At 44.2% G+C, this 25,158-nt stretch overlaps 1 protein-coding gene across 1 annotated transcript in view; it reads left to right on the top strand.

Moving 5' to 3' along the window:
* Positions 1-25,158, top strand: part of KPNA1 (karyopherin subunit alpha 1) — a 55,686-nt gene that overhangs the window by 16,784 nt on the left and 13,744 nt on the right. Inside the window, 8 exon segments of the mRNA XM_056554462.1 lie at positions 2,114-2,247; positions 13,111-13,218; positions 14,123-14,222; positions 18,284-18,349; positions 18,352-18,377; positions 18,464-18,595; positions 21,897-21,985; positions 23,646-23,745. Coding sequence (XP_056410437.1) covers positions 2,119-2,247; positions 13,111-13,218; positions 14,123-14,222; positions 18,284-18,349; positions 18,352-18,377; positions 18,464-18,595; positions 21,897-21,985; positions 23,646-23,745 — 750 coding nt within the window. The 5' untranslated portion in view covers positions 2,114-2,118.

The raw sequence follows: 25,158 nt of genomic DNA, 5'->3' as shown, positions 1-25,158 counted from the left end.
GGTTACTATGGTTTGGTTTTCTGTCCGAGGGGTAGTGTTCGGTTATTTTTTGTCTGGTTCCCTCAGACGCCTACTGGTTTCTTTCTCTGTCGGTCCTCTCCTACTGCTTTGGGACTAAACTGATTAGCTCAGAATCAGTAGGCGGGGTATATCCTACCAGGATCGGTAAACTTTTTCTTGTATGCATAGTGTCAGCCTCCTAGTGGTAGCTTGATATACCCACGGTCTCTGTGTCCCCAATGGCTCCTCCGAGAAAGAGATTTTACGGGCAGCATAAAAAAATCTACATATCTTCATGGCGCGTTGTTTTGAATAATTTCCATATGAAATATGTATGTACTTTTTTTTTTTTTTTTCTCCTGCTCCATCTGCTGTTTAGCTCCCTATAGCATAACTACCTGCCTTATGTTAAACATTATGCTAATTATTACGTCATACCCCCAGCCTTCACTTTTGGCGCCCATTTCTTGTATTTATAGCTGGATTGCCAGCCTTCTTGTATACAACTCTTTTTTACCCTGAGAAAGGGAGATTACCCTCCCAAAACGCGTCTTGCCTGACCTGTTATGTAATTTTTTTTATTTTGTTTTACCAAGTCTTCAATAAAGGAGCTATTGAATCTTATCTACCATCTACTTTCTGAAATATTCTGGTTGGAAGTGCCGCTGCAGTATTTTTCTCTATAGTTTATTGCTGTATCTTGTGATACTGCCTATTGAGCTAGTGATGTTTCACTTGGTTCCGTCTGCTGAGCCGCTGTATCTAAACCTATTGTGTGATACTTTCCACTGCTCCATTGTTTTTAGCAGTATCATGTGTAATACCATCTGCCAAACCACTGTATCTAATCCTCTAGGAATGTAGGTCAGGGAGTACAGGTCAGCGGACTCATCACTAACCCTGACATGGATGACTGATTTTGGTATTAATGGTTGAATTTACACATTTTATTATTTTATTTAAAGATCATGATCTCTTAAAAAAATTGGATCGAACATGGTAAAGAAAACAACAAAATATACGAATAGGTATAGCCCTTATCCATGTTTAATGTGCAAAGAGGAAAAGGCGGGGTGGAAAGGGGGAGCATGAAGAAGGTAGGTGGGGCCAAAGAGGAAGGGGTGGAGTTTACACAGGAAGTGAGGTGGCATAAAGAGGAATGTATGGAGTTTACACAGGAAGTGAGGTGGCATAAAGAGGAAGGGATGGAGTTTACACAGGAAGTGAGGTGGCATAAAGAGGAAGGAGCGGTGTTTACAGAGAAAGGGGAGGAGCCATAAAAGGAAAAGGTGACGTTTACTGAAAGAGATTAAGCATAAAAAGAAAAGGTAGGCCCAAAAGAGGAAGGGGTGGAGTTTACACAGGAAATGGCGGGACATAAATAGAAGGGGTGATGTTTACTGTGAAAGGGGTGGAGCATAAAGATGGAAGGTAAGACCAAAAAATGGAAGGGGTGGAGCTTACACAGGAAGTGGTGGAGCTTAAAGAGAGAGGTGGGGCTAAAAGGGGAAGTGGTGGTGTTTACAGAGAAAGGGGAGGAGCATAGAAAGGGAAGGTGGTGGCCAAAAGAGGAAAGGATGGAGCTTGAAAAGAGAAGATGGCACCAAAAGAGAAAGGGGTGGAGGTAACAGAAAATGGGGTTGAGTGTAAATAAGAAATATGGGAGAGGGGTGGAGCACAAAAAGGGAAGGTGGGGCCAAAAAGAGGAAGGGGTGGAGTTTACAGAGTAAGAAGTGTATCTTAAACAGTACAAGGTTTGATCTTGATAAGAGGGGGCGGGCACATTCGGATTACAGGGGTAAATTAGTTTAGTCAGGTCTTAAACGCACCTATAGGATGTGATGATTGGCCTGTGACCTGGTTCCTTTATGGGAATTCTTATCTACAGTCTAGAGATCTGATGTCTCCATCATGTTAGAGATCTGGTGGGGTCACCGGGGATCAGAGCGGATCCATGTCACACCGTACTAATATATATATATGTATATGTGTGTGTGTGTGTGTGTGGGGGGTGGTCAGGTAACATTTCATCACATCTGGTGCGTGTAATGATATATATGTGACCGCACTGCTGTGAGACGCCGCTGATCTCTCTTGTTTCTCTTTCTTCCAGGAACCATGACGAGCTCAGGAAAGGACAACTCTCGGCTCAAGAGCTACAAGAACAAGTCCCTGAACCCGGATGAGATGCGGCGAAGACGAGAGGAGGAGGGGCTACAGCTGCGCAAACAGAAGAGGGAGGAGCAGGTGGGTGTCCGTGGTGGGGGAGGGGAGAGTCGTCCACCGGAGGCCACTCTTTTTACCATTCACTGCATTATCGCTAGTTCTGCCAACACTGAAAATTCCAAAAAGCTCCTATATCGGCCCAACATTTCTCGTAACTGAGAATTCGTTACAGTGTGTAAGTGCAGATTAGATCACACGTATTTGCGATGTAGGACCAGGTCCTATCGCCACAACATCCCGTCTTATGAATATTCTGTAAATGTCGAAGGGAGAAATACCCTTGCGTGAACATTTGCGCATTTTTTCTTTTCATTTGCACGTTGTTGTTTTTTTTTTTTTTTTTTTTTTTTTTTTTTTCGGGCGGGAGTTTCTTTGTCCCATGTAGGAAATTGCGTAGGCAACAAAATAAATCCTGTTTAATGTTTATCAGAAAGCGCAACGTACATCCCACCTTCTACGCGACCAATGGAGTGGAGTATACTTGCGCAATTTTTTGCACGAATTAATTTTTTTATTGTAACAAATCTATTTGCTGAACCTAAGCCTCACTTTACAAAAAATACTAAAGCGAGCGCAAATTGCAAAAACTGCTGGAAAACTGCTCAATACACGTGAAAAAATTGCGCAAACGTAATTAGATTTTTTTTGAGGATTGCCTACATCAGTGTTTCTCAAGCAGTATGCCTCCAGCTCTTGCAAAACAACAACTCCCAGCATGCCCGGACAGCCTTCGGCTGTCCGGGCATGCTGGGAGCTGTAGTTTTGCAACAGCTGGAGGCACGCTGCTTGGGAAACATTGGCCTACATTGATACAAACCCTCAGCTGTGGGAGCAGGACTAGGTCAGGGTCAGTTTTCAAGCCTCTAAATGCAAATGATAATGTTCGCTATATAATTCTACTCATTTGCAGGCCCGTATTAGGGAACTCGGGCCATATTGGACAACCCTAGCATTGATCTCATAGATTGGCGCTCATTTACGCATTACACGAGCGATGTGTGGGAAAGACTATACGAATGATCGTTGGATTTTCTATGCAACCCTTTATGGCAATTTTTCATCAGCACGTTGCCTATTGGGGTAGGGTCATGTGCCGTATTTTGCAGCGTATTCGCTGCTGCTTATTTTCCTACCCATTGAAGTCAATGGGTGGTAATATCAGCTGCAGCAAAATACGGCACATGTCCCTACTCTTAGGCCGTGTTTCAACTTTTAAAAATGTTTTTAATATATATATATATATTTTTTTTTTTTTATAAAAACGCCAAAAAAAAGGTTTGCTGGCAGTCAATTTGGAAATTTTCAGGGAATCTTGGCGTTTATTTTTCTCCCAAAGACTTTTATAGAAGGGGGAAAAAAAACGGAAAGAAAAATTCAATGTGGGTTTACTATTGAAATTTTTTTTTTGCTTTGCAGTCACATGATGAGTCACATGACTTGTATAAAAATGCAGGTGAAAAAAAAAACACCAAAGGAAAAAAAAAATCACCAAGACTAAAAGACGCTGGGGGAGGAAGGGGGAGTTTATCGAGAGTGGTGACTTTTCTACACCTTTTAATCCGTGCGGTGGTAATATGTACGTGCGCCAAATTTATTAATGTCATATGCCAGGTGATATATATGGGGCTAGTACACAGGTGTTTTTAAATTATACCTCAGTATACTTTTTCTGCGTTTTTTTTTAAATATATTTTTATTTCATTTTTTTTTTTACTTTTTTGCGCAAAAATGTGGGACTTTTTACAAAACGCTCTCCACAGCCAGTTTTATAAGACAGTTCTGGGGCCGGTGTAGATTTTGGACAAATTGTATGACAAGTCGCACATAATATATTCAAGACCACTGCATAAAGTTACCCAGACTATGGCAGAGGTGCACAATGACCAAAAAGGCTCCTAAAGCAAAAGTCGCAATGAAAAGTCTCTATAGAGCGACTTGTGCGACAAATCAACAACACGCCAATAATAAAATCCCTTCTATTATTTTTGAATAAAAAAAAAAACACAAACTGCCTCTTAGCAGGGCAAAATAAGGGGGGCAGGTTTTTTATTTTAAGAGAAAAAATAAAAAGCCAAAAATGTCTTGCATAGAAACATGAGGCCTATGGCTAATTTTTTTTTTTTTTTTTTATTAAATAATTAATTATTCATAAATGTTGTTTGTTTTATTTATTTTTCTCTTTTTTTATTTTATGTAGTAGTAGTATTATTGTTTTTTTATTTTACCTAATATTGTTTGTTAATTATTATTTTTCTTTAAAATACTAATTATTATTAATAGTAGTAAAAAAAAAATACATTTAAATATTAATAATAATAAAATAAAAATGATATATATATAATTAATAATTATTTATTTATATTTTATTTATTTTCATTTATTTAGTAGTAGTATTTTTATTGTTTTACTTTATTATTTAACAAAGGTCGAACTGCCCTATGACAGTGAGATGAATGTTACCTCCGTCCGTTGTTGCCCGTTCCCTCATTATAAGGCCCCTTTCACGGCGCAGATTTCTTGCAGAGTTTCGTGTCTGAGATTATTTTTGCAGCACGCACATGGAATCCTTCTCGCTGTATTCAGACGAATGGGACAGCGACAGACGTTTCCGCAACAAACCCGCTGCATTGTGGGAATTCGCAGGAGGACGCTCATATTGCAGTCAGCTGGATTTCGGATAAACACATCCGGTCCCTGTTTACACTGCAGGGATCATGTAGAGGGGGGGGGGGGCTGACGCTGCAGGGCCTTCAGTATAAGCGTGTGCCGGGGGCCCAGCTGCTGCTGTCACTCACTGACCAGTAGGGGGCGGGAGAAGAGTCCGGACGTCTCACATGTTTTATAACCTCTGACTGTTCAGTTATCAGGGTAAAATGTGAATATTCCTTTTAGATTTTAATTCCATTCCCAACATATACAGCAGCGTTTCCCAACCAGTGGGCCTCCAACAGCTGAAAAACTACTACACCCAGCATGCCCAGACACTATCTGGAATCTAAAGATTCCTATAAATAGTCTCCTATGGGAACATAAATAGTGTCAAATAAATGGTTAAAAAGGGCTTAAAGGGGTACTCCGGCCCCAAGACATCTTATCCCCTATCAAAGGATAGGGGATAAGATGTCTGATCACGGGGGTCTTGCCGTGGGGGACCCCTGCAATATAGCACGCAGCACCCACCTGTGAGCACTGCAGGAAGCGCTGGAGGCTCTTAGTGTTATGCCTCCCGACCACGGGGACGGAGTATCGTGATGTCACGCCCTGCCCCCTCAATGCAAGTCTATGGGAGGGGGCGTGACGGAAGTCACGCCCCCTCCCATAGACTTGCATTGAGGGGGCGCGGTGTGACATCACACGGGGCGTAGTCATGACATCACAATACTCTGTCCCCGTGGTCGGGAGGCATAACACTGAGAGCCTCTAGCGCTTCCTGCAGTGCTTACAGGTGGGTGCTGCATGCTAGATTGTAGGGGTCCCCAGCGGCGGGACCCCCGCGATCACACATCCTATCCCCTATCCTTTAGATAAGATGTCTTGGGGCCGTAGTACCTCTTTAACAAAAATGTGAATAAGCCCCTCCCCAATAAAAAAAAATTTTTATTTCCTTTTTTCCTATTTTACCCCAAAAAGCAGAGTAATTAAAAAGAAAAATACGGTAATTAATAAACATATTTGGTATCGGAGCATGCGTAAATGTGTGAACTATGAAAATATAATGTTATTGATCCCGTATGGTGAACGGTGCAAACATGAAAAAAATAAAAATAAATGCTGCTTTTTGGTCACATCCCTATAAAAAAAACATTAATAAAAATGATTAAAAAAAAGTCACATATATGCAAAAGTGGTACAAAAAAAAAATAAAAAAATAAAAAGATACAGATCACGGCGCAAAAAAGGAGACCAGTTTGGGCTTAGGCCCCTGGGTTGTTTTACTTTTGTGCCTATGTTATTGTTCCATGGATACTTGTTGTAATCTTTTATTCTGATCTTCAATAAACTTACTCCTTTTTGACACTAAAAAAAAAATCACTAACTTTTTAACCAAATTAGTACGTTTAGTACGTCTATTTTGAAGACCTATAACTTTTTCATTTTTCCGTATAAGCGGCGGTATGAGGGCTCATTTTTTGCGCCGTGATCTGTACTTTTTATTGATACCATATTTGCTTATATAAAACTTTTAATACATTTTTAATAAATTTTTTGGGGAAAAAAATGTTATAAAAAAAAAGCAGTGATTTTGGACTTTTTTTTTTTTTACGTTCACCGTACGGTATCATTAACATTTTATTTTAATAATTCAGATATTTACGCACGCGGGGATACTAAATATGTATATAAAATATTTTTTTTAACACTTTCTGGGGGTGAAATAGGGAAAATGGGGCAATTTACGTTTTTATTGGGGGAGGGGGTTTTTCACTTTTTTTTTTATTTTTACTTTTATTTTTACACTTTAATAGTCCCCATAGGGGACTATTTAAAGCAATCATTCGATTGCTAATCCTGTTCAGTGCTATGCATAGGACATAGCACTGATCAGTATTATCGGTGATGGTCTGCGGGAAGGCAGCGGAGGTAGGTGAGGGGACCTCCGTCTGCCGTGCTGGATGATCGGATCACTGCGGGCGATCCGGTCATCCAGTTAAGTGACCGTGATGCTGCAGATGCCGTGATCTGTATTGATCACGGCATCTGAGTGGTTAATGGCGGACATCCGCGGGATCGCGGATGTCCGCCATTACCGGCGGGTCCCTGGCTGCGATCAACAGCCGGGACCTGCCGCGCATGGTCCGGGCATCGCTCCGATGCCCGCGGTTATGCTTAGGACGTACATGTATGTCCTGGTGCGTTAACCTCTTAAGGACCCAGCCATTTTACACCTTAGGACCCGGCCATTTTTTGCACATCTGACCACTGTCACTTTAAACATTAATAACGCTGGAATGCTTTTAGTTATCAATCTGATCCCGAGATTGTTTTTTCGTGACATATTCTACTTTAACATAGTGGTAAAAAAAAATTGTAACTTGCATCCTTTCTTGGTGAAAAATTTGAAAATTTTATGAAAAATTTGAAAATTTTGCATTTTTCTAACTTTGAAGCTCTCTGTTTGTAAGGAAAATGGATATTCAAAATATTTTTATTTTTTTTTCACATATACAATATGTCTACTTTATGTTTGCATCATAAAATTGACAAGTTTTTACTTTTGGAAGACACCAGAGGGCTTCAAAGTTCAGCAGCAATTTTCCAATTTTTCACAAAATTTCCAAACTCACTATTTTTCAGGGACCAGTTCAGGTTTGAAGTGGATTTGAAGGGTCTTCATCTTAGAAATACCCCACAAATGACCCCATTATAAAAACTGCACCCCCGAAAGTATACAAAATGATATTCGGTCAGCCTTTTAACCCTTTAGGTGTTTCACAGGAATAGCAGGAAAGTGAAGGAGAAAATTCACAATTTTCATTTTTTACACTCGCATGTTCTTGTAGACCCAATTTTTGAATTTTTACGAGGGGTAAAAGGAGAAAATGTATACTTATGTTTGTAGCCCAATTTCTCTCGAGTAAGCACATACCTCATATGTCTATGTAAAGTGTTCGGCGGGCGCAGTAGAGGGCTCAGAACCGAAGGAGTGACAAGGGGATTTTGGAGAGTACATTTTTCTGAAATGGTTTTTGGGGGGCATGTTGCATTTAGGAAGCCCCTATGGTGCCAGGACAGCAAAAAATACCCACATGCCATACCATTTTGGAAACAAGACCCCTTGAGGAACGTAACAAGGAATAAAGTGAGCCTTAATACCCCACAGGTGTTTCACGACTTTTGCATATGTAAAAAAATAAAATAAAATTTCACTAAAATGTGTGATTCCCCCCAAATTTCAAATTTTTGCAAGGGTTAATAGCAGAAAATACCCCCCAAAATTTGTAACCTCATCTCTTCTGAGTATGGAGGTACCCCATAAGTTGACCTGAAGTGCACTACGAGCGAACTACAATGCTCAGAAGAGAAGGAGTCATATTTGGCTTTTTGAGAGCAAATTTTGCTCGGGGGCATGTCCCATATAGGAAGCCCCTATGGTGCCAGAACAGCAAAAAATACCCACATGGCACACCGTTTTGGAAACTAGACCCCTTGAGGAACGTAACAAGGAATAAAGTGAGCCTTAATACCCCACACGGGTTTCACGACTTTTGCATACGTAACATAAAAAATAAAAAATTTAATTAAAATGGGTGTTTCCCCCCAAATTTCACATTTTTGCAAGGGTTAATAGCAAAAAATACCCCCCAAAATTTGAAACCCCATCTCTTATGAGTATGGAGGTACCCCATAAGTTGACCTGAAGTGCACTACGAGCGAACTACAATGCTCAGAAGAGAAGGAGTCATATTTGGCTTTTTGAGAGCAAATTTTGCTCGGGGGGCATGTCGCATTTAGGAAGCCCCTATGGTGCCAGGACAGCAAAAAATACCCACATGGCATACCATTTTGGAAACTAGACCCCTTGAGGAACGTAACAAGGGGTACAGTGAGCATTTACCCCCCACTGGTGTCTGTCAGATCTTTGGAACAGTGGGCTGTACAACATTTTTAATTTGCACAGCCCACTGTTCCAAAGATCCGTCAGATACCAGTGGGGGTTAAATTCTCACTGCACCCCTCATTACATTCCATGAGGGGTGTAGTTTCCGAAATGGGGTCACATGTGGGGTTTAGTTTTTTTGCGTTTGTCAAAACCGCTGTAACAATCAGCCACCCCTGTGCAAATCACCTCAAATGTACATGGCGCACTCTCCCTTCTGGGCCTTGTTGTGCGCCCCCAAAGCAGTTTGCGCCCACATATGGGGTATCTCCGTAGTCGGGAGAAATTGCATTACAAATTTGGGGGCTTTTTTCCCTTTTACCTCTTGTCAAAATGAAAAGTATAGGGCAACACCAGCATGTTAGTGTAAAAAGTTTATTTTTTTACACTAACATGCTGGTGTAGATCCCAACTTCACATTTTCATAAGGGGTGAAAGGAGAAAAAGCCCCACAAAATTTGTTAGGCAATTTCTCCCGAGTACGGCGATACCCCATATGTGACCCTAAACTGTTGCCTTGAAATACGACAGGGCTCCGAAGTGAGAGCGCCATGCGCATTTGAGGCCAGAATTAGGGATTGCATAGGGGTGGACATAGGGGTATTCTACGCCAGTGATTCCCAAACAGGGTGCCTCCAGCTGTTGCAAAACTCCCAGCATGCTTGGACAGTCAACGGCTGTCCAGCAATACTGGGAGCTGTTGTTTTGCAACAGCTGGAGGCTCCAGATGTTGCCGAACTACAACTCCCAGCATGCTTGGAGTTGTAGTTTTGCAACATCTGGAGGACTACAGTTTGCAGACCACTAATACAGTGGTTCTCAATCTGTGCCCTTCCAGATGTTGCAAAACTACAACTCCCAGTATGCCCCTACTGTCCAGGCATGCTGGGAGTTGTAGTTCTGCAACATCTCAAGGGCCAGATGTTACAGAACTACAACTCCCAGCATGCCTGGACAGTAAGGGCATGCTGAGGATGTGTAGTTTTGCAACATCTGGAAGGGCACACTGGTCTCCAAACTGTGGACCTCCAGATGTTGCAAAACTGCAACTCCCAGCATGCCCAGACGCCAAGGGCTGTCTGGGCATGCTGGGAGTTGTAGTTTACAGGGTCCCATTACAGCAATGCATGTTGCTTTACGGCGACGTGCATTGCTGTAAAGGGCCCGGCCGCGGCTGAAGATCTACTCACCTGTCGCCGCCGCCGCCATCTTCCTGGCCGGGATCCGGGTCTTCAGGGACGAGGTAAGTACCGGGGCCGGTCCCCAGCACTCCCCCGTCCCCCGCCGCGTCCTCCGGTCTTTCTCCCGTCCTCTCCGGACTTTCAGGGGCCGGGCAGGACGGGAGGAAGTAACCGCCCCCCCCCCCCCCCTGCGATTGGTCGGTTAGTTAACCGACAGATCGCAGGGAATAGGAGGAGGTGGCCGGTTTGCCACCTCGCTCCGATACTTCAGCATGGTCCTGGCTGTCTGTGACAACCGGGATCATGCGAAATTACCGGGCGGTCGGGTCCCAGAGACCCGATCAGCCCGGTATCGCCGCAGATCGCAAGGGCGATTTCCCTTGCGATTTGCGGCGATCGCCGACATGGGGGGCCTACATGGCCCCCCTCGGCGTTTGCCCTGGATGCCTGCTGAAGGATTTCAGCAGGCATCCAGTTCCGATCTCTGCCCGGCGCGCGGCAGAGACCGGAAAACGCCAGGGCGTATGGATACGCCCTGGGTCCTTAAGGCCCAGGGTGTGAGGGCGTATCCATACGCCCTGGGTCCTTAAGAGGTTAAGTACCCCATCACCAGGACGTACATTTACGTCCTTCGTCGTTAAGGGGTTAAAGGGGTCAGAATAGGGCGATCAATTATAAAAGTAGTAGAATAATTAAAAAAAAAAAGTATGTAACCACAGTGATCATTATAATCCTATTGACCCACAGAATCAAGGGAACGCGGCAGTTTTACCATAAAATGTACAGTGTGAAAACGAAACCTTCCAAAATTTCGTAAATTACAGTTTTCTTTTCAATTTGCCACCATAAATAATTTTTTGTTTGCTCTGTACATGTTATGGTAAAATAAAAAGGTGTCATTACCAAATATAATCGGTCACTCTAAAATCAAGTCTCCTATGGGTCTGTGGATGGGAAAATAAAAAAATGTAATGACTCTTAGACAGTGAGGAGAAAAAAAACGAAAATGAAAAACAAAATTTTTTTTTCCCCATCCACAGACCCAAATGAGATTTTAGAGTGACCGATTATATTTGGTAATGACACCTTTTATTTTACCATAACATGTACAGCGCAACCAAAAAATGGTGGCAAATTGAAAAGAAAACTGTAATTTACCAAATTTTGCAGGGTTTCGTCCATGTCTATGGGAGGGGGGCGTGGCGGTGATGTCACGACCACTGCCGCAGGAACTCTGCTTTTGTTTAGAACGCCGGGTGCCCCAGCAGCGGGACCCCAGCGATCAGACATTTTATTACCTATAATTACCCCTTTAAAGGGAACAAACTGTTCCGAACGCTGTAACCGGCGTGACACCCCTCCCATAAACTTGCATGGAGGGGGCGGGGCGTGACATCATGAGGGGGTGGGGCTATGACATGAGCTCCTGACTCCAGCATTCGGAACAGTTTGTTCCAAACCCTGAGCAGCGGAGTACCCCTTTAAGGTGTTAACCTGCCATATTCATGCCCCATACTCTAAAGGGGGAAAAAAAACAAGTCTGGCGTCTTCCTCTATAACCCCTTTAATAGTTTGGACAAATCCGCACACAGTGATACTTAAAGGGGTAGTCCAGTGGTGAAAAACTTATCCCCTATCCTAAGGATAGGGGATAAGTTTGAGATTGCGGGGGGTCCGACCGCTGGGGCCCCCTGCGATCTCTCTGTACGGGGCCCCGGCTCTCCGCCGAGATAGCGGGTGTCGACCCCCGCACGAGGCGGCGGCCGACACGCCCCCTCAATACATCTCTATGGCAGAGCCGGAGATTGCCGAAGGCAGCGCTTCGGCTCTGCCATAGACTTGTATTGAGGGGGCGTGTCGGCCGCCGCCTCGTGCGGAGGTCGACACGCCCCCTTCCAGCGGGCTGTCGGGGCTCCGTACAGGAGATCGCGGGGGGCCCCAGGGGTCGGACCCCCCGCGATCTGCAACTTATCCCCTATCCTTAGGATAGGGGATAAGTTGCTCACCACTGAATCACCACTGGACTACTCCTTTAAAATGCTTATTTTAAGTATTTTATTTATTTTTAATTTATATTTTTATATACCAGTATTTTTTTTTTTTTTTACTTAAAGTAGGTGATTTCATATTTTTTTTTATTTATTTTTTTAATTAAGATAACATTTTAACTTTTTTGTTAGATTTTGAATTTTTTATTTTATTTAGGGGAGGTGATTTTATATTTAAATTTTTTTTTTTTTTAATTAAGAAAACATTTTTAATTTTATTTATTATTTTTTGTGTATTTGATTTGAGATTTTTATTTTATTTAGGGTAGGGGATTATTATTATTATTATTATTATTATTATTATTATTATTATTATTATTTTTTTTTTTTGTATTTTATTTAATTAATTTTTGTTACACTTAAGTTCCCCTGGGGATTATTAGATTGCTCATACAGATTAATGCATGACCTATGTAATGCATTGATCTATTAGATAGTGGAACTATTGGTAAAGCCCATAGGCACGCTCTATTAAAGGAGTATTCCAGGCAAAAACTTTTTTTCATATATCAACTGGCTCCGGAAAGTTAAACAGATTTGTAAATTACTTCTATTAAAAAATCTTAATCCTTCCAATAGTTATTAGCTTCTGAAGTTGAGTTGTTTTCTGTCTAACTACTCTCTGATGACTCGCGTCCCGGGAGCTGTGCAGTTACTATGGGGATATTCTCCCATCATGCACAGCTCCCGGGACGTGACATCATCATTGAGCAGTTAGACAGAAAACTTCAGAAGCTAATAACTATTGGAAGAATTAAATTTTTTAATAGAAGTAATTTACAAATCTGTTTTAACTTTCCGGAGCCAGTTGATATATATAAAAAAGTTTTTGCCTGGAATACCCCTTTAATAGCAGCCAAAGGCCTGGGGGTCCCGCGATAACCACTATGCCACCAATGACACTTAGGGTGGCCGTTTTAAATGACGCTGACAGACGGTGGCATCTAAATGGTTAATAGCCGATTTTGGAAATCACTCGATGTAGGTGCCTTAAGGTAGGAAGCACGGTCCTCTCCTTGTTGTCGCTCTAACAATCTATGTTCTCTCTCTCTCTTAGTTATTCAAAAGAAGAAATGTCGCGACCGCAGAAGAAGCGGCTGAAGACGACGCCATGTTTGATGCAAACCTTCACGAAGCGTCGACAAACAATATGGAGATGGCAGCGGTAAGTGTGGGTCACCGATCCAGGCAAAGTAGTCACTATCCCATTGCTGTGCTGATTCTCTACACAGCGCCACCTCCTGGTGATGCCAGAGAACTGCAGCCGAACACTATTTATTCAGTGGAAGCAAATATTCCTCACACCAGTGTTTTCAAAACAGTGTGCCTCCAGCTGTTGCAAAACTACAACTTCCAGCATGCCCGGACAGCCAAAGGCTGTCCGGGCATGCTGGGAGTTGTAGTTTTGCATCAGCTTGAGGCAAATTGCTTGTGAAACACTGCCTGACACCATCAGAACTTAGTGTCCTATATTACAATAAGCCTCAGATGAGCCTCCTGCGTATCAAATATGCGCAATATACTGTACGTTTGAATAGATCTTAAAGCTTCAGTTCCAGCGTATTATAATTATTATTTTTTATTATTTTTTATTATTTAATAATTATTTATTTATCTCATTTTTATGTAAATTTTGAAATGCTCATACATGTATGTGTGTGTATACATATATATGTATATGTGTGTGTGTGTGTGTGTGTGTGTGTGTGTGTGTGGGAGGGGGGTGGAGGGAGGGAGAGGGGTGGAGGGAGGGAGAGAGGAGGGGGAGGGAGGGAGGGGGAGAGGAGAGGGAGGGAGGGGGAGAGGAGAGGGAGGGAGGGGGAGAGGAGGGGGAGGGAGGGAGAGAGGAGGAGGGGGGGGAAGAGGAGGGGGTGGAGGGAGAGGGAGAGGGAGAGGTAGGGAGAGGGAGAAGGAGGGGGGGAGAGAGGGAGAGGTAGGTAGAGATAGATATAACAATACTGTAAAATGAAGATTTATATGCTGCTGTTCCTTCATGCAGTTTCCCCCATCAGGTTGTGTTGTCTCTATAAAGCTGTATATATATATATAATCTCTCTTTGACTTTGCAGAGCGGGGTGATCACATCGGACATGATAGACATGATCTTCTCTAATAATCCAGAGCAGCAGCTCGCTGCCACCCAGAAATTCCGAAAACTCCTGTCCAAAGGTAACGCCTGCGCGTCATTCACCGTGTTTACAGACGTTAATCCCTATAGCTGGGGCAGTGCAGCTTATAGAGATGTATATCCCCATTACAGTCCTGATAGTCCCGTGTGCCTAAAATATCAGATTAGTAAGAACCTGGTTCATGCACCTTCTGTGGTGTCACGGCTGCTACTGAAGTTCATTTACTTATTTAAATGGGCCCTGTCAGTGTCAGATACAAAAACTTCTGATATGTTGTAAATCATGTATAACCAACAGGTTTTGCAATTGCTTTTATTAGAAAATTTTCAGTATTTCATACAGAAAAAGCCAAAAAGTCAAATAACTGCCCCCCCCCCCCCCCCCGCCTGCTTGGACACATACCAGTCCTGCTGTGTCCATGCGTCATCACCTATGTCATGGACACACTTCCTTGATTGACAGCTGTGAGTGCAGGGAAAATCCTCCCCCTGTCAGCTTGTGTCCCCCTACTGTCAGTGAGGACATGCTGGGAGTTGTAGTTTTGCTAATGCTAGGGGAGATGTGAGCAGACAGCATACTGAGGGAGGGGGCGGAGACCTGTGCAGTGAGGCCACGCCCCCTCCCTTTGAGAGGAATTCAGACTAGGGAGCTAAATTAAAAGTGTAATAAGAAAATTACGTTTCTAGACACATAAAAATTAGATGAACATGGTCAGGATTAGGTACTGAGGGATAGATATTTTGTTGGATCTGACGGGTACGCTTTAACCCCTTAAGGACGCAGGACGTAAATGTACGTCCTGGTGAGGTGGTACTTAACGCACCAGGACGTACATTTACGTCCTAAGCATAACCGCGGGCATCGGAGCGATGCCCGTGTCATGCGCGGCTGATCCCGGCTGCTAATCGCAGCCAGGGACCCGCCGGCAATGGCCGACGCCCGCGATCTCACGGGCGTCCGCCATTAACCCCTCAGGTGCCGGGATCAATACAGATCCCGGCATCTGCGGGAGTTCGCGATTAAAATGAACGATCGGATCGCCCGCAGCGCTGCTGCGGGGATCCGATCATTCATAACGCCGCACGGAGGTCCCCTCTCCTTCCTCCGCTCCCGGCGTTTCCTGCTCTGGTCTGTGATCGAGCAGACCAGAGCAGGAGATGACCGATAATACTGATCTGTTCTATGTCCTATACATAGAACAGATCAGTATTAGCAATCATGGTATTGCTATGAATAGTCCCATATGGGGACTATTCAAGTGTAAAAAAAAATGTAAAAGTAAAAGTAAAAAAAAAGTGAAAAATCCCCTCCCCCAATAAAAAAGTAAAACGTCCGTTTTTTCCTATTTTACCCCCAAAAAGCGTAAAAAACATTTTTTATAGACATATTTGGTATCGCCGCGTGCGTAAATGTCCGAACTATTAAAATAAAATGTTAATGATCTCGTACGGTGAACGTCGTGAACGAAAAAAATTTTAAAAAGTCCAAAATTCCTACTTTTTTAATACATTTTATTAAAAAAAAAATTATAAAAAATGTATTAAGTTTTTTATATACAAATGTGGTATCAAAAAAAAGTACAGATCATGGCGCATAAAATGAGCCCCCATACCGCCGCTTATACAGAAAAATAAAAAAGTTATAGGTCATCAAAATAAAGGGATTATAAACGTACTAATTTGGTTAAAAAGTTTGTGATTTTTTTTAAGCGCAACAATAATATAAAAGTATATAATAATGGGTATCATTTTAATCGTATTGACCCTCAGAATAAAGAACACATGTCATTTTTACCAGAAATTGTACGGAGTGAAAACAAAACCTTCCAAAATTAGCAAAATTGCGTTTTTCGTTTTAATTTCCCCACAAAAATAGTGTTTTTTGGTTGCGCCATACATTTTATGATATAATGAGTGATGTCATTACAAAGGACAACTGGTCACGCAAAAAACAAGCCCTCATACTAGTCTGTGGATGAAAATATAAAAGAATTATGATTTTTAGAAGGCGAGGAGGAAAAAATGAAAACGTAAAAATTAAATTGTCTGAGTCCTTAAGGCCAAAATGGGCTGAGTCCTTAAGGGGTTAAAGGGGTACTCCGGTGAAAACCTTTTTTTCTTTTAAATCAACTGGTGGCAGAAAGTTAAACATATTTGTAAATTACTTCTATTATAAAATCTTAATCCTTCCTGTACTTATTAGCCGCTGAATACTACAGAGGAAATTCAGTTCTCTCTGCTGACGTTATTATAATAATAATAACGCTTTATTTATTGTTGTCCTTAGTGGGATTTGAACCCAAGTCCCCAGCTCTGCAAGGCAGCAGTGCTAACCACTCAGCCACCATGCTGCCCTTAGCATACATCTGCTATGCATGGTTGCTAAAATGGACAGAGATGTCAGCAGAGAGCACTGTGTTCGTGATGTCATCAGTGTTCCAAAAAGAAAGGAATTTCCTCTGTAGCATTCAGCAACTAATAAGTACTGGAAGGATTAAGATTTTTTTAATAGAAGTAATTTACAAATATGTTTAACTTTCTGCCACCAGTTGATTTAAAAGAAAATAGGTTTTCACCGGAGTACCCCTTTAAAGAGCACTTACCTGTTCCAGGTCATATTTGCAAAGATTTGTAGAAACCTACACTCCCTGCTGCTTCCTCTAGAGGGCGATCTCTGTTGCACATGACCATTAATCTGACTACAGGATTGCCCTATAGTGGAAGCATTGGGGGTGCTGTACCCCTGAGGATGGGCATCACAAACAATCAGATCAGGGAAAATGCTCATAATCCTCTGTGCTGCTGAATTATTAGACTCTGTTCACACAGTGCAATTTCCTAGAGCAGTATTTCCCAACCAGGGTGCCTCCAGCTGTTGCTGAACTACAACTCCCAGCATGCCCAGACAGCCAAAGGCTGTTTGGGCATTCTGGGGGTTGTAGTTTTGCAACAGCTGGAGGCACACTGGTTGGAAACACTCACCTTAGGCTGTCTGGGCATGCTGGGGGTTGTAGTTTTGCAACAGCTGGAGGCATCCTGGTTGGGAAACACCGCCCTAGAGGAATTCCATGGAAATTCCCCTCAAGCAGAATTCTGTTGATTTCAATGGGATTCTACCGCACTGCGCACACGGCGGAATTTTCACTACAGAATGCCGCCATGCTGGGGGTTGTAGTTTTGCAACAGCTGGAGGCACACTGGTTTGAAACACTCACCTTAGGCTGTCTGGGCATGCTGAGGGTTGTAGTTTTGCAACAGCTGGAGGCACACTGGTTGGAAAACACTCACCTTAGGCTGTCTGGGTATGCTGGGGGATGTAGTTTTGCAACAGCTGGAGGCACACTGGTTGGAAACACTCACCGTCGGCTGTCTGGGCATGCTGGGGGTTGTAGCTTTGCAACAGCTGGAGGCACACTGGTTGGAAAACACTCACCTTAGGCTGTCTGGGTATGCTGGGGGTTGTAGTTTTGCAACAGCTGGAGGCACACTGGTTGGAAACACTCACCTTAGGCTGTCTGGGTATGCTGGGAGTTGTAGTTTTGCAACAGCTGGAGGCACACTGGTTGGAAACACTCACCTTAGGCTGTCTGGGTATGCTGGGGGTTGTAGTTTTGCAACAGCTGGAGGCACACTGGTTGGAAACACTCACCTTAGGCTGTCTGGGTATGCTGGGGGTTGTAGTTTTGCAACAGCTGGAGGCACACTGGTTGGAAACACACCCTAGGCTGTCTGGGTATGCTGGGAGTTGTAGTTTTGCAACAGCTGGAGGCACACTGGTTGGGAAACACCACCCTAGAGGAATTCCGTGGAAATTCCCCTTAAGCAGAATTCTGTTGATTTCAATGGGATTCTACCGCACTGCGCACACGGCGGAATTTTCACTACAGAATTCCGCCATCCGCAGGAACAGTGAAATGTGTTTATTTCTGCGAAATCCACTATAAAATGCCCAGCGGTCCTAACGCCGCCAAAACATGAGTGCGGAATGTACAGCCGGGTTTTCCGCTCGGACATTCCGCGCATTTTACAGCATTTTTCTATTCCTCAATGCCTAAAAGAATATGGACCCTTTTTAATTTTGTTTTTATTTTTTTTTCCCCAGAGCCCAATCCCCCGATAGACGAAGTGATCGGTACAAACGGGGTGGTGGCCAGATTCGTGGAGTTCCTGAGAGGAAAGAGAACTGCACGTTACAGGTGAGGGCGGACGTCACATGGTACGGATGGGGGATCGTGTCCGGCACTGTTCACACTCACAGCGGGTGCCTCATTGTCTTCCGCAGTTTGAAGCAGCCTGGGTGTTAACAAACATCGCCTCGGGGAACTCCCTGCAGACCCGGATCGTCATCCAGGCGGGGGCCGTGCCGATCTTCATAGAGCTGCTCAGCTCAGAGTTTGAGGATGTGCAGGAGCAGGTAATAAAGCCGGACCTTCTGTATACCTTGTGTTTGTATATATACAGGGATCCCTCAACTTACAATGGCCTCAACATACAATAGTTTCAACATATTATGAAGAGCAGACAGGACAGCACTCACCATCCGACTCGGCTTTATTCAAGCGTTGTGATGACAAAGGATGTGTGTCCATGGTGGAGGCGGGGAGCACAGCCGTGACAGACTGTTTCACACTTTAACAGCGATGTTATAGCGGGAAACAGTCTGTCCCAGCTTTGCTCCCCGCCTCCACCATGGACACACATCCTTTGTCATCACAACGCTTGAATAAAGCCGAGTCGGATGGTGAGTGCTGTCCTGTCTTCTCTTCATAATTTGCTATTAACTTCGCTGGACACTGCACCACCGTTACCATCCGTTACCTGGATTACGTTGACAAAGTTTTCCATTAGCTATTCCTGCTTACCCTAGTCTTGTCAGTGCCGGACCATCTCGTTTTCTGTTGATTCTACATAGTTTCAACATACAATGGTCTTTTCTGGAAACCAGACTCAACATACAATGTACAGACAGTCCAGATCAGTGATACCTGTCAATGGCTGGAAGAACCGACCAATCAGAATGGACATTCACTGGTAAAACCCCTGTATTACTGAAGTGCATGCACTGACTGGTGTCTGGTAGCGCCCCCTACAGTACAGGGAGGTATTACATGTTCTGTACTCTTTACCTGTATTACTGAAGTGTATGCACTGACTGGTGTCTGGTAGCGCCCCATACAGTACAGGGAGGTATTACATGTTCTGTACTCTTTACCTGTATTACTGAAGTGTATGCACTGACTGGTGTATGGAAGTGCCCACTACAGTACAGGGAGGTATTACATGTTCTGTACTCTTTACCTGTATTACTGAAGTGTATGTGCTGACTGGTGTCTGGTAGCGCCCCCTACAGTACAGGGAGGTATTACATGTTCTGTACTCTTTACCTGTATTACTGAAGTGTATGTGCTGACTGGTGTCTGGTAGCGCCCCCTACAGTACAGGGAGGTATTACATGTTCTGTACTCTTTACCTATATTACTGAAGTGCATGCACTGACTGGTGTCTGGTAGCGCCCCCTACAGTACAGGGAGGGATTGCATGTTCTGTACTCTTAACCTGTATTACTGAAGTGTATGCACTGACTGGTATCTGGTAGCGCCCCCTACAGTACAGGGAGGTATTACATGTTCTGTACTCTATACCTGTATTACTGAAGTGCATGCACTGACTGGTGTCTGGTAGCGCCCCCTACAGTACAGGGAGGTATTACATGTTCTGTACTCTTTACCAGTATTACTGAAGTGTATGCACTGACTGGTGTCTGGTAGCGCCCCCTACAGTACAGGGAGGTATTACATGTTCTGTACTCTTTACCAGTATTACTGAAGTGTATGCACTGACTGGTGTCTGGTAGCGCCCCCTACAGTACAGGGAGGTATTACATGTTCTGTACTCTTTACCTGTATTACTGAAGTGTATGCACTGACTGGTATCTGGTAGCGCCCCCTACAGTACAGGGAGGTATTACATGTTCTGTACTCTTTACCAGTATTACTGAAGTGTATGCACTGACTGGTGTCTGGTAGCGCCCCCTACAGTACAGGGAGGTATTACATGTTCTGTACTCTTTACCTGTATTACTGAAGTGTATGCACTGACTGGTATCTGGTAGCGCCCCCTACAGTACAGGGAGGTATTACATGTTCTGTACTCTTTACCTGTATTACTGAAGTGCATGCACTGACTGGTGTCTGGTAGCGCCCCCTACAGTACAGAGAGGTATTACATGTTCTGTACTCTTTACCTGTATTACTGAAGTGTATGCACTGACTGGTGTCTGGTAGCGCCCCCTACAGTACAGGGAGGTATTACATGTTCTGTACTCTTTACCTGTATTACTGAAGTGTATGCACTGACTGGTGTCTGGTAGCGCCCCCTACAGTACAGAGAGGTATTACATGTTCTGTACTCTTTACCTGGGCCACAGTTAGATGCTCCTCTGGACACCAGGTGAGGGCGACTCAATTTTACTTTTTTTGGGACACTCTGTGTATTGTACAGGACCCTGAAGAAGCTCCTGTCCTCTACAGTGATTACAGCTCCCAGCAGATCTTTATTACTTTTATATGTAAGGATTTGCTTTATCTATATTAGTTATCTACTTATTTTTCTTTAATCCAAATTTTTTCCGATTTTTGGATGACATTTTGGTAGCATCAGAACCAATTACCAGGTTTCCATAGAGTTATGGTCTCAACATACAATGGATTCAACATACAATGGTCGTCCTGGAACTAATTAATATTGTATCTTCATTCCCAATAACTAGTTCAGTGGTCTTCAACCTGCGGACTTCCAGATGTTGCAAAACTACAACTCCCAGCATGCCCGGACAGCCGTTGGCATGCTGGGAGTTGTAGTTTTGCAACTTCTGGAGGTCCGCAGGTTGAAGACCACTGAACTAGAGAATAATCCGGCACCTCTACTAATCCACTACGTCCACTGTATCAATGGTTGCGGCTTCACCTGAAGTCAGACTTGTACGGGGGCGCTGTTCTAAAGCTTAGAGTATAATTTATTCAATAGAAAGATAGTGGAAAAGAACGCACTCACCCGTGATGAACTTTAAAGTAGACATGATACAGCAGGTCATAACAGGAGCAACCGTGCGGCAACAGACTGTTTCTTGTGCTTGGGTGCAGGAAACAGTCTGTTGCCGCACGGTTGCTCCTCTGTTATCACTACCTGTATCATGTCTACTTTAAAGTTCATCACGGGTGAGTGCGTTCTTTTCCACTATCTTTCTATTGAATAAATTATACTCTAAGCTTTAGAACAGCGCCCCCGTACAAGTCCGACTTCAGGTGAAGCCGCAACTAGAGATGAGCGAACTTACAGTAAATTCGATTCGTCACGAACTTCTCGGCTCGGCAGTTGATGACTTTTCCTGCATAAATTAGTTCAGCCTTCCGGTGCTCCGGTGGGCTGGAAAAGGTGGATACAATCCTAGGAGACTCTTTCCCCGGACTGTATCCACCTTTTCCAGCCCACCGGAGCACCTGAAGGCTGAACTAATTTACGCAGGAAAAGTCAGCAACTGCCGGGCCGAGAAGTTCGTGACGAATCGAATTTACTGTAAGTTCGCTCATCTCTAGCTGCAACCATTGATACAGTGGACGTAGTGGATTAGTAGAGGTGCCGGATTATTCTCTAGTTATTGTGACTGACTGTATCTTGAGTGGTCACTACATCTGTCTATATGTCTTCTCCACAAGGCGGTGTGGGCTCTGGGGAACATCGCTGGAGACAGCACCGTGTGCAGAGACTACGTGCTGGACTGTAACATCCTGCCCCCCCTCTTACAGTAAGTACATCACTGCCTGGACTGTAATATCCTGCCCCCCCTCTTACAGTAAGTACATCACTGCCTGGACTGTAATATCCTGCCCCCCCCCCCCTCTTACAGTAAGTACATCACTGGCTGGACTGTAACATCCTTCCCCCCCCCCCCTTACAGTAAGTACATCACTGGCTGGACTGTAATATCCTTCCCCCCCCCCCTCTTACAGTAAGTACATCACTGCCTGGACTGTAACATCCTGCCCCCCCCTCTTACAGTAAGTACATCACTGCCTGGACTGTAACATCCTGCCCCCCCTCTTACAGTAAGTACATCACTGGCTGGACTGTAATATCCTTCCCCCCCCCCCCCCCCCTCTTACAGTAAGTACATCACTGGCTGGACTGTAATATCCTTCCCCCCCCCCCCCTCTTACAGTAAGTACATCACTGCCTGGACTGTAATATCCTGACCCCCCCCCTTCTTACAGTAAATATTAACATCCCCCCCACCCCTGCAGTAAATAAATCACTGGCTGGACTGTAAATCTCCCCCCCCTTACAGTAAGTACATCACTGCCAGTACTTCTCTGCCGCACTTTATTTTGCACCTGGCCGCACCTCCTCTTTTCACTTACATCCCACCTGCTCACCCTGGTGATTGACTCATAGTGCTAACAGGTACTTTGGGGAACTAAACCCATAGCCCATCCTTTCCCCTCTCATCAGCCTATTTAATTGTCTAAATATTATTCATTAACTATATAGAGCAGTTTCTTACATGCAGGGAGTAAGGAAAATACGTCATCAAGCCATCCACTCAGTCTCTGTCCAAGTCCCTCTCTGATTGCAGCCCTCACCCTCCTGAGAGACACAAACCACGTGGCTTCTGTCCAGCACTCGTTCTCCCTTTAGTGCTGAGAACTGGCAGGTATGTGCGGCCTTATTCCATTAGACACTGAACCTCTCTCTGCTGCGCAGAGCAGGAGGGTGGGGGCTGCTCTCAGAGTGAGCTGGACAGCAGAGCTGCAATGATTCCTGTGTAATGCAGTATTTATAGTGCAAGGAGGGCAAAGAATATATATATAATATAAGTGGCCAGAGAAGACCACAGGAGCCATGTATATCTGTCAGGATCATTTACAGGCAACATATGCAGGTAGTGTGATGGCTTTTACGCTTTGTTTTAATATTTAGATATGTATAATTTTTTAATATGTATACTTCCCTGAAGTTCCCCTTTAATTAGATTTTTCTTTGCAAATATATTTGCAGAATTGGATTTTTTTTTAAATAATTTTGCAATATTAATCTGATTTTTTAAAAGAATACTTTTGTATATTAATTATTTATTTTTAGAAGCATAATTTTTTTGTATTTTGCTGATCTTACATAAAACGAGCGCATTTTTGCATCCATGTTGCAGTCGCAAGCTTGCAGCTTGGCTGCGGGTCCGATGATTTAAACTGACTGTAGTGATAGCATGGACGGAAACAATGCGCTAGTGTAAAAAAAAAACGCCCATAATCCGGCTTTTTTATTTTTATTTTATTTTTTTGCGTAAGAGGTTTAGTTGTAGAAACTTTACTGATCGTCTATTGTTTCTGAAGTCGTCGCCATCTAGTGAGTTGTATATGACTTCCATATGTACTGAACAATACACTGACTGTCTGTATATATTTTAGGTTACTCTCTAAACAGAACCGACTCACGATGACCAGGAACGCGGTCTGGGCGCTGTCTAACCTGTGCAGAGGGAAGAACCCACCTCCGGATTTTGCCAAGGTGAGAGTCGCTGTCGGTGTGATGCTTAGAGAGAACCTCTCATTGTTAAATGTTATAATCCTCCTAGTTCACTGCCCCATCATCATAAACCCCCCCCCCCCCCCCACCTTTATTTTCGTTTTCTTGTTCGGCTCCATTGGGGGACACAGAGACCCTGGGTATATGCTGCTGCAACTAGGAGGCTGACACTAGGCAACAAAAAGAAAGTCTGCCCCTCCCAGCAGGATATGCCCCGCCTACTGAGCTATCAGTTTTAGCTTAGTGTCCGTAGGAGGCAGACTGTTGGATAAGGGCACAGTAGTATATTGTGTGTATTTTACCATTTTATTATATTATGAATTATTTTATTTGTTAATAAACATCTGTGATTTTGAAGCAGTTTCCATTTTCCACGGACTTGATTGCAAAATGGACAGCGCTGCCGGCTGTGGATCCTCCGGTTTCCCACCTGTCAAAATCAACTACTCTCCCTTTGGCGAATGCGGCCTCCTTTAAGGATCCGGCGGACAAGAGGGTCGAGAATCTGGCCAAGTTCACTTTTGAATCGGCGGGTTCAGCTTTGCTTCCCGCTTTCGCGTCAGCTTGGGTGTCAAGAGCCCTATCTGTTTGGGCTTGCCAACTCCGCCAGAGAATTTTATCTGGGGCCCCTTGGAGGAATTGGCAGATCTTGCTCTTCAACTCTCCAATGCTGGAGACTACTTGTGCTCTGCTTCCTTGCAGCAACCTCCTGGTAAAGGCTCCAACCAGGGACCAGAATTAGGAGAGTCGTCTTCTCACTCTTCAGACCTTGTCCCGTTTTGGCTGGGTGATCAGTCAGGACAAGTCCAACCTGATTCCCACCCAGTCTCTGATCTTCTTGGGACTCCAGTTCGTCACGGCGACCACCCTGGTTCGGCTTCTGCCGGACAAGCGCCGCGCTCTGTCAACAGTTGTTCGTCTTCTCCGTCGTCCTGTTCCAGTTTCCATTCGTTTTTGCATGGAAGTCCTGGGTTGGATGGTGGCGGCTATGGAGGCCGTTCCCTTCTCCCAGTTTCTTTGTCGACCTCCAACTTTCTCTTCTGTCCCGGTGGTTCACAAAACCCCCCCCCCCCCCCCCAAGGACTCGCCAGTCCCTCCTGTGGTGGCTTCGGTCTCCTTGTCTTCTACGGGGGCGATCTTTCCTGCCCTTCCACTGGCAGGTCATCACGACGGATGCCAGTCTCAGTGGTTGGGGGGGGGGGGGGGGGGGAAATCGGACGATCCAGGGCTGTTGGTCCTCCCAGGAAGCTCTTCTCCCTATCAACATTGTGTAACTTCGGGCAGTTTGCCTTTGCCTCCTCCATTGGGAGCACCTTCTCCAGGACAGTCCTGTTCGGACAACTCCACGGCTGTGGCATATGTCAATTGCCAGGGCGGCACTCGCAGCCACGCAGC

This window comes from Hyla sarda, unplaced genomic scaffold (genome assembly GCF_029499605.1).
Source record: "Hyla sarda isolate aHylSar1 unplaced genomic scaffold, aHylSar1.hap1 scaffold_73, whole genome shotgun sequence".
Lineage (NCBI taxonomy): Eukaryota > Metazoa > Chordata > Amphibia > Anura > Hylidae > Hyla > Hyla sarda.
Note: the sequence above shows the minus strand (reverse complement) of the source record. Positions and strands in the feature narration are given on the sequence as shown.